Consider the following 15,015-nt stretch of genomic DNA (forward strand, 5'->3'; position numbering starts at 1 on the left):
ATTGATATTTAAAAAATAAATTAACATTGTTAGGGGTTGATAATGATGGCATTATCCTTGATTTCTTTGAATTGTATATTAATTAACAAAAATATTAATTTTCAGACGAGAGACCATTTAAGTGTGAAGTGTGCAATAAAGGCTTCAACTCTACATACTCGCTGTCTTCTCATCGGCACGTGCACACAGGTGAGTCAGAGACTTGGGTTTATCTAGACCCCACTTGTTCTTCTGTTTGGACCATTGTATAATTAGTACCACACTATAATCTTACTAATTCTTCTAAATTCATCATCAAAGTATGGTATTAACCGAATTATAAAGTTATTTATTTATAACTAGCAGACGCCCGCGACTTCGTCCGCGTGAAACTCGATGTAAACTTTCAACTACCTCTACCCAACTCTACCCCTACCCTACCCCTACCTTTTCCTGAATTTTCTTTGCTATAAACCTCACGGAGCCCGAGACCTTTCCAACGAATGCAAAACCGTGGAAATCGGTTCGTGCGTTCTGGAGTTATAGCGTCAGGAAGGACTTATTTTTATATAGTAAAAAGAAAAGATTTCTCTATTTCTTTACATAATACAATAAACTATTAATAACTAATAAGTTAGGTTAGTTAATTACTAATAACTTGAAACAGAAGATCCCTTAATTACAGACAGAATAAGGTAATCAACTTGGTTTTACATGGATCTCACAACTTTTTGCGGTAGAATAACTGATTGCGAGAATTGCTACATTTTACAAGTGTTGTTTTTTATGGTATTAGATTTACAAAAACCATTCTCCTTAAATATATATCCTTTTGCTTATACCATGGAAGATGACTTTTTTTTATTATTTACAAGTTAGCCCTTGACTACAATCTCACCTGATGGTAAGTGACAATGCAATCTAAGATAGAAGCGGGCTAACTTGTTAGGATTAGGATGCAAATCCACACCCCTTTCGGTTTCTATACGACATCGTACCGGAACGCTAAATCGCTTGGCGGTACGTCTTTGCCGGTAGGGTGGTAACTAGCCACGGCCGAAGCCTCCCACCAGCCAGACCTGGACCAGCCGGGGATCGAGCCCAGGACCTCCGTCTTGCAAATCCACCGCGCATACCACTGCGCCACGGAGGCCGTCAAGTTTAGATCATTGGTTCCCAAAGTGGTACAGGTGGACAATACAAAAACAATCAATCAAATAAATTATTTGCTAGAAAGTAGTACATGTTTTGATCTTAAAATCATTGAGTATGTATATATACATTCAACTGATTACAATATGCAAAATTTTTTTTACAATTAAAATATTAATTCCAATAATTTATCCCAATAACATTTATTTGACGTGAAAATTTACAATAAAAATTTTAACATACATCCAAGGGCAACAGGAGACTCAACAAGGGTTCACATTGGCGTGACAAAAATAGGGTTCACGGTTTTAAGCGGGGGTCCATGAACTTTATGTAATTTGCATGCCCAATAGGCTCAGACAAATTATTGTATGGACCTGCCTCGGTAAACGTTACTTTTCTATCAAAGTATATGATCAACGATCTAATGCGATTATAAAAATTGTCTCTATAGCATCGATGTTAAATAGTTGTAATCGTGATCGTCGGTTAAAGAGCTCCGTAAAAATACCTTTTTGTGTAATTGAATTCTGTAAAAAACGGGCAAAAACTTCTAGTTTAGTAGAAGATATATACCAAATCTAAGCTCGTTTTCTTCAGAAAATGTCAGACAATTTTGTTCGTGACCATGAGTGTGATACAGGTACTTCTATAATTGGTCTGAGCAAGTAGGCGAAATACATATTCGGTTTGCATCAACCTATCACCTGTACGTTTGTATCTGCAAATAAATACATTGATTGATTGATTGATTGATTGGAACTTTATGTAGGTGGTTGGAAAAAAGTTTGTATATGCGGTTTTCAAAAAAAACGCGTGACGTTTGTTTCTTTTTAATGGTATGATACACCGGTTTCAGTACGTTACCTGTAAAGAACCTCTGGTTACTCTGTGATTAGATTTTTAATGTAACACAAATCCTATAGTATCACAATCCTCGGCAAGTAGTGCCAGTGACTGATGTCTGACACACAGTCCTCTGGCTTCACACATTGACCAGAATTTTCCACGAACCTGGATACAAAAGAATAGACATTACAATCGATGACAGATATATTTTTATAGGACTCCAAAAGGTGATTACAAATTTAGGAAAACTAATGTCGAACAAAGGTTATGATTCACAACACTTGTCAGGACAACTTAATTAACAAATCAAACTGTAACCGAAATAACACCCTAGAATAGCAGAGAATGACCTTGAGTGGAGTCGCGTACTTGTGAACGATGTGTGTAGGGTTAAAGGATCCTTTGACTGATATCAAACACTCCCCTTTTCCACTCAAGTCACTCCCCGCCTATCCCAAGTAACCCATAAAGAATTACACAACAAGAGATGTGGACGGCTCGAACGCCACGAGCACACTGAAGCCAACACGAGATCGAGCGACGTCATATCCGTCACAGACTACTATTTCCAACACTAAACGGCGATAACAATATTAAGTAAAAAAAATTTCCCTCAAAACAGATCAGAATTATGAACGTCATAAAGGCGACTGTCACCGTATGCCATGCTATCTGAAAAGCAATTTAATCTTAAAATATAAATGCGAAAAGTATCGATATCTCCAAAATCGCTTTGCGTACAGTTAGTTAGTTAAAATTTGACAGGGAGGTAGTTCGTAGGTAGTAGACGCCCACTAAAGAACGGATTATGGACTATATTATAAAGAGGAAACATTTAATTGTTTGTTAGCATTGAATAGGCTCTGAATATACTAAAGCGACGCCGCGCCTTATCGCCACGACGAGACAGTGTCTTGTATCTGTCGACAGATTTCTCAAGTCATCATCATAATATCAGCCGATGGACGTCAACTGCTGGACATAGGCCTCGACTTGTATAGACTTCGAAACATCACAGTCTCCAGCTGCCAGCATCCAGCGGCTCCCTGCGAGGACATCAAGCGGGTTACTTAATGTCCTCGGTCCATCTAGTGGGTTGACCAACTGTGCTTTCCGGTGCGGGGTCGCCATTCCAGCACCTTGGCACCCCAACGTCCATCGGCTCTGCGAACTATGTATCTTAACTATCTTCCTCATGTAGCATGGCAATTTGTTGACGTCGAAGATGTTGTTCCTGAGGTCTGCGTTCCCTCCGAATACCTAAGCTCTGAATTCCCTCTCCTATATTGAGGAATCTCCTATATGTACATTCATATCATTACGCCTCATTCCCGTAGTGGTAGGCAGATAACATATACATTCCTTTCATACAATTTCATCAGCTTAGGACACTCTTAACATGGATTTTAATAACAAATTCCAGGATTTTATCTGGAAAAGTGTGATATGACCTACCTCCCTCATTCCCTTAGGGGTAAGAGACCACTTGTTACAATCCTTGAACATCTCCCTTGCTTTTTACATTCTCAACAATCCTTACAAACATGAGGCCATGTCAAGAGTACCTACCCTTGACATGGCCTTTAATAACAATATCCTGAATTTAATCCAGGAACAATGGCTAACCCTTTTCTAACATTTCCATTTACACTTGCCTTATAAATCTCTTTCGTTAGTCTCTTTTTGTTCATCCTCTCTACTTGTCCAAACTGTCTAAGCATACCTTTCTCGACTTGAGTCACCACTTCTGTTATACCACAACATTCTCATGTTTCTTCAATGACACTCCTTAATGCTAGATCTACAGCATTTCTTTATATTTTTTGCGTCTCCTCTCATACCCCATATGTTAACAAGTCTGATAATAATTGATGATTTCTCACCCTTCTTACATTCCTTTCATACAATTTTATCAGTTTAGGACACTCTTGACATGGGTTTAACAAATTCCAGGATTTGATCCAGGAATGTTCGAAATTCCCCTTCCAAAGTTTCCATTTACACTCGTATCTCCTTGTTAGTCTCTTTACTCATCCTCTCTACATGCCAAAACTGTATAAGCATACCTTTCTTGATTTTACTTCTATTATAACTCAATATTCTCATGTTTCTTCAATGATTTTCCTTAATGCTAGATCTACTGCATTTATTTACATGTTTTGCGTCTCCTGTCATCCCCATATATTATGAAATCCTATAATAATTGATGATTTCTCACCCTTCTTACATTCCATTCATACAATTTTATCAGTTTAGGACACTCTTGACATGGGTTTAACAAATTCCAGGATTTGATCCAGGAATGTTCGAAATTCCCCTTCCAAAGTTTCCATTTACACTCGTATCTCCTTCGTTAGTCTCTTTATTCATCCTCTCTACATGCCCAAACTGTATAAGCATACCTTTCTTGATTTTACTTCTATTATAACTCAATATTCTCATGTTTCTTCAATGACACTCCATACTCCTTAATGCTAGATCTATAGCATTTCTTTATATTTTTTGCGTCTTCTGTCATACTCCATATATTATGAAATCTGATAATAATTGATGATATCTCACCCTGATCTACAAAAGCAGCCCGGCAGCGCCACGGTGAGACAGTGTCTAGACTTGAGCGTGATGACGTGTCTGTTGGAATGTGTCTTGTGTCTGTCGACAGACTTCCTCAAGTAGCGCAGCAGTTTGTTGACGTCGAAGATGTTGTTTCTGAGGTCTGTGTTCCCTCCGAAAATGTTCTCGAGGAGTATCTGTAAATAGACATCGTTGCTATATATTTTTATGTCCACGACAGTACGTAATACGGAGAAGCTATATGAGTTTATCTGCAAAACTAATTGAAAAATTTTGATGCGGTTTTTAGTAATAAATAGGGGACGCCCGCAGCTTTGTCTGGGAGAAAATTATAATTCTTTTTAGACGTTTGATTGGATATACTAAGCAAGTTATCCTTAAAAGATACGTATGAAGTTCATGTCATCACAGATTATTTTTGCATGTAAAAGTTCGTGGTACGAATAACTATATCTCGCCATGTATTGTTTTATAATATCGCGAAATGATTAGGTTGGGTTTTGATAAATAAAAACTCCCAGGTGGATTCCTCATTTCTTATATGCAATTTCCAATTTACGTTTTCCCTATCACTTAAAATGATGGCATCGTCAAGTCAAAAGTGAATAGGCATCTTCTAGGCTTTCTAAAAGAAGCTGCATCAATTATTGCCATTAGGCGTATTTACAGTGAAACGTTAGCATATATCTTAAAAATATAAAGTTATATATGTATGTAAATTACCTCAGTCATTTCATCAGTAAATCTAAATTCAGTGTCTACATATTTATTCAACACATTTGTCATGACTGTAACGAACTTTCCATCGAAATTGGACCGTCTGCTTTCCTTACATCTTCGGTTAACAACTTTGCCTAATAGCAATTTCTGTTTGAACTTCTCTAAAAACCAGCATCTATCCTTTTCCTTATTATAATTATTATTAATTTTATTTTCTGCAATGCCACTTCTGCGTAGTATGCCTTTTACGTTTTTAATATCTTCCAATATTTTTAAATCATTGAAATCTAATTTCTTGATGTCATTTTGAACTTTATTTAGTTCTATATTCATATCATTATTTTGTATTTCTTTAAATTTCTTATCAGCTTTTAAAACAGTTTCGCTATGTATATTAATTTCTGGTGATTGTATATTATTGACAATTTTTTTGACATTTACATCTTTGATTTCTTTATTCTTGTATCCTTTAAATCTAAATATATTTTTGATTTCTTTAGATATATTGATATTTGCTTTTGTAACATTTAATTTTGTTAATTCTTTATTATTTTTCGGAATGTTATTATATTTTTCTGTGGTTTTAGGCTTTTCAATATTATTATGAATTGAATCAATGTTTCCTGTAGAGGTTTCTTCATTTGTTATTAGGTTTCTTCGTAGATTTAGTTGGTAAATAACTCTTTCTTCGTCGTCTTCTACGTGGTCGAGTTTGTTGCGACCACCCAATTGTTCTTTGACTGACATCTTGTAGTCTAACATTTTTAACCTGAAATATTGATAAATAAATAACTATATAAACAAAGTCTTCGCCACGTATGTCTGTCTGTTTAGTATAAACTTATTCATGCTCTTTTCATTACTAGATACAGTGGGTCATGACGTTAAGTACATAATTTACTAGCTGACGCCTGCGTGTGATTACTGAGATAAAATATAATCTGTGACACTCAAAAATAATGTGGTTTTCTTGCAGTAAAATGATTTTTAAAATCGGTTCATTCGATCCAGAGATTACCCCCTGCAACACCATCAATTTTACCTCTTTTTAATTTTAGTATAGAAGTATAGATATTAATAGAAATAATGATGTCCTGGGTTCGATCCTCGGTTGGGCCGATTGAGGTTTTCTTAATTAGTCCACGTCTGGCTGGTGGGAGGCTTCGACCTTGGCTAGTTACCACCCTACCGGCAAAGACGAACCGTCAAGCGATTTAACGTTCCGTTACGATGTCGTGTAGAAACCGAAAGGGGTGTGGTTTTTCATCCAACTACTAACAAGTTAGCTCGCTTACATCTTAGATTGCATCATCACTTACCATCAAGTAAGATTTTAGTCAAGGGCTAACTTGTAAAAAATAAAATTAAAAGCTCAATATCCTATTTAAAGGAAGTGAATTGTTGAAAAAAATTGAAAAAAATACTTGTCTATGGCGCTCAATACACTGCCACAAGCAACGGGACAGGTGTGACCCAGCGGCACCCAGGGCGTAGCGTTGGAGTCCTGGCAGTAGACACGCGCTTCTAGAAAATACACAGTTACTCTATATTATCTATACTAATTTTTTTTTTATTTTTTTTTATTATAAATGTGAATTCCATACTAATATTATAAATGTGAAAGTGTTTGTCTTTCACGACAAAACGGAGCAACGAATTGACCTGATTTTTTAAGTGGAAATAGTTGAAAGGCTGGAGAGTAACATTTTGTCTCTTTCTAACCCCCCACTACTCTAAAATGGTGGGTGAGAGTTTGTATGGAGCATTCCGCAATTTTTAAGGTAGAAAGCTAAGAATTGATATATTTGCAGACTATTTGTAGGATAGGATAGGGTAGGGTAGGGTGAATGTAGGGAAGAAGTGCACATTAGTCAGGCTCAAGTCTGCTAGTCTATACTAATATTAAAAAGAGGAAAACTTTGTTTGTATGTTTGTATGTTTGTTTGATTGTAATGAATAGGCTCAAAAACTATTGGACCGATTCATCATTCGAAAGCTACATCCACAAGTAACATAAGCTAAATTTTATTTTGGACAAAAATAGGGTTCCGTAAGATATTTGGGGTTTTCGGACACAAGGTGTAAAAAATCAACCAGAAAAGTAGGGTAGTGGTAGGTAAGAGTAGGGTAGGGGTAGGGGTAGGGTAGAGGTAGGATAGGGGTAGTTGAAAGTTTACATCAAGTTTCACGCGGACGAAGTCGCGGGCGTCGGCTATCTTCTATTTTCTCTTATTTATTTATTTATTAATAGCAGACGCCCGAGACTTTTTTCACGAATACACAACATACACACACATACATAAATTATTGAATATCAAAATTGGCTACAAAAATAAAATCTTACCAACTTTAAAAAAATTACAAGTAAATACATAAAATACAGTATGAATGTACACAAATAAATTAAAAACAAACATTGTTATGAATTCAAGTTTTGTTCGTAATAAACGAATGCACTATGTAATACTGCTATTTAGGTACAGTATATATGCAGAGAATTAAAAGATATGTTTGTATGTACATAAGCGAAATAATGACTGACTAATGTAGTAAGTGTTCAATGTATTTTTTTTTTATTTCCCAACCTTAATATTATAGTTTTTTTTTATTTTGCTCTGTGTAAATTATGGAAATCTACACAATGAGATCCTGACTACAGGATCTCTTTTAATATTTGCAGGATCACAAAAGGTGAGAAGAAAAACGACTATATTGGATTTTTACAGCGGAGTGTCCGTTATAATTTAATTTTCACTATATATACAGACTTGTCATAGACAATATAAATAAAGCTATATAAAATAGTAATGTTCACAGATGATATATTGATTATAAGGTCAAGTCCGCACTAGCCTAATATAGGTCTTGACCGCACTATCAATTCGCCACATTTTGGCGTTAACACTCTGTATACGGAAAATCTATAATTGTATTTTATAACCTTGGATTTTTCGGGATAAAAAGTAGCCATATGTGCATTTTAAGAAATTAAATATCACGTGTCTCAAACGGTGAAGGAAAAACATCGTGAGGAAACCTGCATACCAGAGAATTTTCATAATTATCTGCGTGTGTGAAGTCTGCCAATCCGCATTGGGCCAGCGTGGTGGACTATTGGTCTAACCCCTATCATACTTATAGGAGACTCGTGCTCAACAGTGAGCCGAATATGGGTTGTTAATGAACAGACAGACAGACAAAAAAAAATTAAAATGATTGTGTTTTAGTATTGTATAAGTAACTATGAGTATAGCACTTGAGAAAACTGTTATTTTAGAATGACAGACAGGCATTTAAATTCTATATATATTTATTGATTTGATAAATTAATTTTATAGAAATCAGTCCAAGTATGGGGTAAAAAACTAGTGTTACAAAACTTAATTAGCCATATCTAAACAAGTCAATCAAAATTCAGACTTTTTTAGTGATTTTTATTGGTCGTAATTTACTTTATTAGCTTCTCCTTATACCCACTTACTAAGTAATATTTCATAATGAACGATAGATCTCTGTCCTGGGTTCGATCCCGGCTGGTGGGACTAGTTATCTCCCTACCGGCAAAGACGTACCGCCAAGCGATTTAGCGTTCCGGTACGATGTCGTGTAGAAACCGAAAGGGGTGTGGATTTCATCGTCCTCCTAACAAGTTAGCCCGCTTCCATCTTAGATTGCATTATCACTTACCATCAGATGAGATTGTGGCCTACCTACCAATCCCACTCCCACCCTACACCTACCCTATCCTACCCTACCTATATCCTACCCCTACCCTGCTTCTTCCCTACCCCCTACCATACCTTAATGTCACTCAATTGTTATGTCTTCCCGAAACCTCTCGACTCGACGAAAGGACCAAGTCATTGATCTCTTCACCTGATACTGCTCTCTCTTTCTACATTTAGACATGTTAGTAGCACAGATGTTTTAAAAGAATGTTTGTTACTCTTTCACGCCTCGACTACTGAACCCAATTATCTGAAATTTGGTATTGAGATATATTATAGCCTGGATTAACACATAGGCTACTTTTTATCCCGGATAAATCCATGGTTCCCGAGGGATTTGAGAAAAACTAAATTCCACGCGAACGAAGTCGCGGTCGTCCGCTAGTATTTAATAATTGTATTGAATGTGGTGTTCCTGCCTTGATGAAACATAGTAAAGTAATTCCATTGTTTAAATCAGGTAGTACTACTGACCCCAGCAATTATAGACCGTTATCTGTATTTCAGTATTTTTTTCGAGAAACTCGTGTTACTTGATTATTTTAGTATTAATAATCTATTGCAGACTAAGCAGTTTGGTTTTACAAGGGGTCGCTCAACAACCAACGCAGGTGTTGAGTTAATTCAACATATCTTTGAAGCCTGGAAGAGTCACAGGACGCTTTAGGCGTTTTTTGTGATTTATCCAAGGCATTTGATTGTGTGCATCATGAAACATTGGTCAGGAAACTACTCCGAAATTACTGAAAAACCCTAAACTTGCTGAGTTCATATTTGATGAAAATAATTCAGAAAGTAGATATCAATGGAAAGCAGTCTACCGGATCTGTTGTAAATATGGGGGTTCCCCAAGGATCTACACTGGGACCATTTCTTTTTCTCATTTATATTAATGACTTTCCTTAAGTTGCTAAGGATAATCATGAGATAGTTTTGTTTGCAGATGACACATCGCTTATGTTTAAAATTAATACAGGAGAAATTAATTATGATAATGTAAACAACTCTCTCAAGAGACATATATTTGTAAGTTGGTTTGAAGCTAATAATTTAACGTTTAATAAGAATAAAACAAAATGTATAAGATTTACACTAACTAACATCCAGCAAGTAAAAGCCAATGTTAAGCTTAGTATGAATTATATTTGTTTAATACTACTGTGTTTCTAGAAATTACGTTAGATGCTAAGCTGCAGTGGGGCCCACATTTATATCTATCGAACAGACTCTGATGATGCTAATGATGATGATGATGATGATTTTTTTTTAATTCTTTACAAGTTAGCTCTTGATTACAATCTCACCTGATGGTAAGTGACGATGTAATCTAAGATGGAAGGGGGCTAACTTGATAGGAGGGAGATGAAAGTCCACACCCTTTCGTTTTCTACACGACATCGTACCGGAACGCTAAATCGCTTGGCGGTACGTCTTTGTCGGTAGGGTGGTAACTAGCCACGGCCAAAGCCTTCAACCAGCTAGACCTGGACCAATTAAGAAAAACTTAATCGGCCAGCTGGGGATCGAACCCAAGGACCTCCGTCTTGTAATCTACCGCGCATACCTCTGCGCCACGGAAGCCGTTAAAATGATGATGATGATGATGATGATGATGATGATGATGATGATGATGATGATGATGATGATGATGACGATGACGATGATGATGATGACGATGCTGTGTTGCAGGCGCCAAGCCGTACAAGTGCAGCTACTGCGAGTACGCGTGCCGCGACAACTCGACGCTGCGCAAGCACCACGAGCGACACGCGGGCGTCACGCGCGTGTTCCAGTGCACGCAGTGCGACAAGACGTAAGATAACATCATTGTCACACTACTTACCCACATCATCTCTGACACAAAACACCGTTTTGCTTTGTTTAATACATATAACGTGGTTTAAAACAAAATGCCACTTAGTATGTCTCGATTAGGTTCTACGATATACGTCAGGGATGGCAAATACACAAAATTACATCACCGAATCGATAACTTAACTTACAACTACAGGTCTACCCTCTTATTACACTTGATCAAGTATCGCGCTGATACCATCACATGTAAACCAACCAATCGTATGGCTAGGAGTCAACCACCAGCGAATGTCGGACTTGTAACCGATACAGTTGGGTTAAAGACGTCAGTTAACCAACACTCCCCATTCTCCGCTCGTGTTGATTCACAGGAAAGTAACAAACAATCTTTTTCCATTCAAACATCGATATCTCAGCGAGAAATGCTCGTATCGAGATTTAAAAAAAACGAAATTAAATCTGAATAAACAAGCTATCCGGTCCATATGGAGGTTGAGTCGAAAAAATTTTTTTCACGTTCGTAGATTTAAAAAAAAAACCCAAAAAAATGTCGAAAATTTTTTCTTCGGTGGTTTTCTTATGATTACTCGAAAAATATTTTCAAAAAAAAATTTTCAAACTCAGATCCAAAAACTATACACTTAGAGCTACAATTTGCTTTTTATTTTTTTGCTGTACGACCATTTTTGTATAAGTTACAGCCTGTTGAAAATCCCCCAAAAATTTGGATTTTTTTTCTGCTTCCTTTAATTTTTGTGCATAGTATAGTATTAACTTACCACTGACTCGCTACCGAACCGTCTCGAACCGCGTCTCGAACTGACACATGTGTTCAACTGGATAAACCTGAGAACTACCGCGCCTCGCTTTGTCCGAGATCGTCAACTGACAGATGTCCACAGACAAACAACTGACGGATACGTTTCTAACAGATATCGCTAAATAAAGTAGTTACTCTAATATATGATTATTATTATCTACATACATATATTTTGTTTCCATGTAGTTTCTAGTTCATTAACTTAGTTTACATTCATCGTTAGATTTATTATTCTTATTTTTCTCTTTTGTTCCGTTACCTAAATTTAGCTTTCATACAACAATATTGTAACCATTGTGTTGTGAAAAGTGCATATACGTCAGACACTTCCCGCGACTCGCGCCATTCAGTCGTTTGTAACATTAAACAATAAATAATCAAATCAAATCAAATCAAAAATCATTTATTTCAAGTAGGCTCAGTTTACAAGCACTTTTGACACGTCAGTTGACTATTTGTAAAGATTCTACCACCGGCTCGGAAGGCAGGTTCTGCTGAGAAGATACCGGCAAGAAACTCAACAGTTGCTTTTTTGAAAAAGTCATACAGTATTATAATTTACAATTGATAACAATTACTGTTTACAATTTCTTATAGTTTTACTTCCTGTGTGAAGGTGGAAGCTGATCCAACGGCCTCCAAGCATCTTTATCATTAAGGAACTCATCAATGTTGTAGTACCCATATCATTCTGCACTAAAGTGTCTCATCAGTAGCAACCCCGAATAATCGCATAGTACTAAACTTACTACAAAGCTACAATAATTGCTAAACACCAACTTACTCAAGTCAAGTTTCGAACCCTTAATCATGATCTTGTTCTTGCGAAACGGCACGATCCGAACTGTTTTTTTTTGTAACGCATTCTAAATTACTCTCGTTGTAAGTTTTACTTAAAAATTGATATTATTTGTGTCGCAGCTACAAGACCAAGAGGATCCTGAAGACGCACGTGGCGGAGGTGCACCTGAAGAGGGACGTCAAGACCATGCCGTGCCCTCACTGTGACAAGATGTTCAAGTCTGTCAAACTGCTGAACAACCACGTGGTGAGTTCTTCGTAACCCAGTTACGACTGGCGATATGAGGCGCTCGCCGTACGGTCGGCGTCAGTAATACTTCTCGTGGCGTTCGTTGCTATACTAATTTTATAAAACAAAGTAAAGTTTGTGATAATGGGGTAAAAAAGGGGTTCTATTGTTATTTGTGAGTGTCATACAAGGGTGTACCTACCGCTAACCCCCCCCTCCCCCCAACAAATTTTTAAACAGGGCCCCTAAGGCCCTCTGTGCCACTGGTGTTATCCTACTAATATTATAAATGCGAAAATTTGTATAGATAGAAAATCGGTTCAGTAATTGCGATTTGCGCAAATCGCAATTACTGAACCGATTTGGCTGAAATTTTAAAAACAAGGACGATAATACCCTGGATTGACACATAGGCTACTTTTCATCCCGGAAAAATCCATGGTTCCCAAGGGATTTGTGAAAAGTCGCAAGCGTCCGCTAGTAGGCTATATATTATCCCCGCATTCGCACTGGGACGGGCATTACGTGAATAAAACCACGGGCAGTCGGCTAGTATTTATATATAACGGAGCAGGAGTTTCCGAGGTGTTTTTAAAAAGAGTGACGTCAGCATTGGTGACGTCACAATTGTCGGCATCTTGTCCATTGCTCATACTAGTATTAGATTCTTGCAAAGAAAACTTCACGAGTGCTTGGTAAACTTCGTTTAATTATCTAGCAGCGTAACAACGTCACAGTGAGGTCCGTGCTGTACGACAGCACGACTACGAATGCCCCTGCCGCTGCAGCGCGTGCCTTTATATTGAGATTGTAGTGAGGAGCTTGTAGTGAGTCACGTTTTTTCGCCGTTCGGAATCGTTCGGCGATGACGAAGTTCGTTGCATGTTGATTTGCGCCGACACATACATTGCTAAGAGGGAAATCTAAGATATATCTATAAATTTTCCAGAGACAGACCCACCTGCGGCTGTACGCCTGTCAGTGCGAGATCTGCGGCGTCACCCTCGCCAGCAAGTACAACATGACCACACACCTCACGTCGCACATCGACTACCGGCCCTTCGCCTGCAGCTTCACCGGCTGCGACAAGCGGTACAAGGACAAGGTCAGTGTACAAACGACGGAAAAAGCGAAATCTGTGCGGAAAATATCCTCTTTCTTCACTAGTGTGGAAAGTGACGTATAGCTTCACTGGCTGTGATAAATTGTATAAACACAAGGTCAGTGTACAAACGACAGGAAAAGCTCACTTTGTAGCTCGAAATCTGTTGGAAAATATCCACTTTCTTCACTAGTGTGGAAAGTGACGTATAGCTTCACTGGCTGTGACAAACGGTACAAGGACAAGGTCAGTGTACAAACGACAGGAAAAGCTCACTTTGTAGCTCGAAATCTGTGGGAAAATATCCACTTTCTTCACTAGTGTGGAAAGTGACGTATAGCTTCACTGGCTGTGACAAACGGTACAAGGACAAGGTCAGTGTACAAATGACAGAAAAAGCTCACTTCGTAGCTCAAGATCTGTGGGAAAATATCCTCTTTCTTAACTAGTGTGGAAAGTGACGTATAGCTTCACTGGCTGTGATAAATTGTATAAACACAAGGTCAGTGTGTAAACGACAGAAAAAGCTCACTTTGTAGCTCGAAATCTGTGTGGAAAATATCCTCTTTCTTCACTAGTGTGGAAAATGAAGCTTCACTGGCTGTGACAAACTGTAGAAAAACAAGGTCAGTATATAAACGACAGAAAAAGCCCACTAGTTTTTTAGATTTGTAGCTCCAAATCTGTATGATAAATTCCACTTTCTTCACTAGTGTGAAGGAAAAAAAGAACTGAGTCGCAAGGCCAGTAAAAATAAAAAAAAGGCTTAGATAACTTATCATAACATCTATCAAAGTGTTCTATTAAACAAATATTACCTCCTAACCCTTTATAACTAGGGGTATAAAAATAAATCTAAGTTGAAGTTTGATTTTAAGGTTAAGTATATGCAGTTTATTATGAAATAGATATATATATATATAAAGCCATGTACCTGTGTATTTACAAAAAACCAATCACGACGATTGGTTTTTTGTAAATACACAGGTACATCAGACTTCGCAGCTCTGGATTCTAGTCATTTTGAACATAAAGTGAATAAAATATAAAAATAACGCTTTAAAGGGCTCGAACCCAAGGTCGAAATAAGGTTTTCAAAAAATAACTAATCAATGTTTGCTACGAGGAAATAACGTAATGGATTTAATTACTATTTTTGGCAGATTTTTATTCCGGAGTTTAACATTAAAAATGATTTATTAAAATAACAATTATTTAAAAATTGGACATTTTTAGTACATTTACA

At 37.2% G+C, this 15,015-nt stretch overlaps 1 protein-coding gene across 1 annotated transcript in view; it reads left to right on the plus strand.

Moving 5' to 3' along the window:
• Window positions 1-15,015, plus strand: part of LOC112046139 (variant-silencing SET domain-containing protein) — a 35,393-nt gene that overhangs the window by 6,756 nt on the left and 13,622 nt on the right. The window contains exons 4-7 of the mRNA XM_052890222.1: window positions 106-189; window positions 10,692-10,815; window positions 12,559-12,685; window positions 13,617-13,772. Of these exons, the coding sequence (XP_052746182.1) occupies window positions 106-189; window positions 10,692-10,815; window positions 12,559-12,685; window positions 13,617-13,772 (491 nt within the window). The remainder of the gene's footprint in view (window positions 1-105; window positions 190-10,691; window positions 10,816-12,558; window positions 12,686-13,616; window positions 13,773-15,015) is intronic.

This window comes from Bicyclus anynana, chromosome 27, assembly GCF_947172395.1.
Source record: "Bicyclus anynana chromosome 27, ilBicAnyn1.1, whole genome shotgun sequence".
Lineage (NCBI taxonomy): Eukaryota > Metazoa > Arthropoda > Insecta > Lepidoptera > Nymphalidae > Bicyclus > Bicyclus anynana.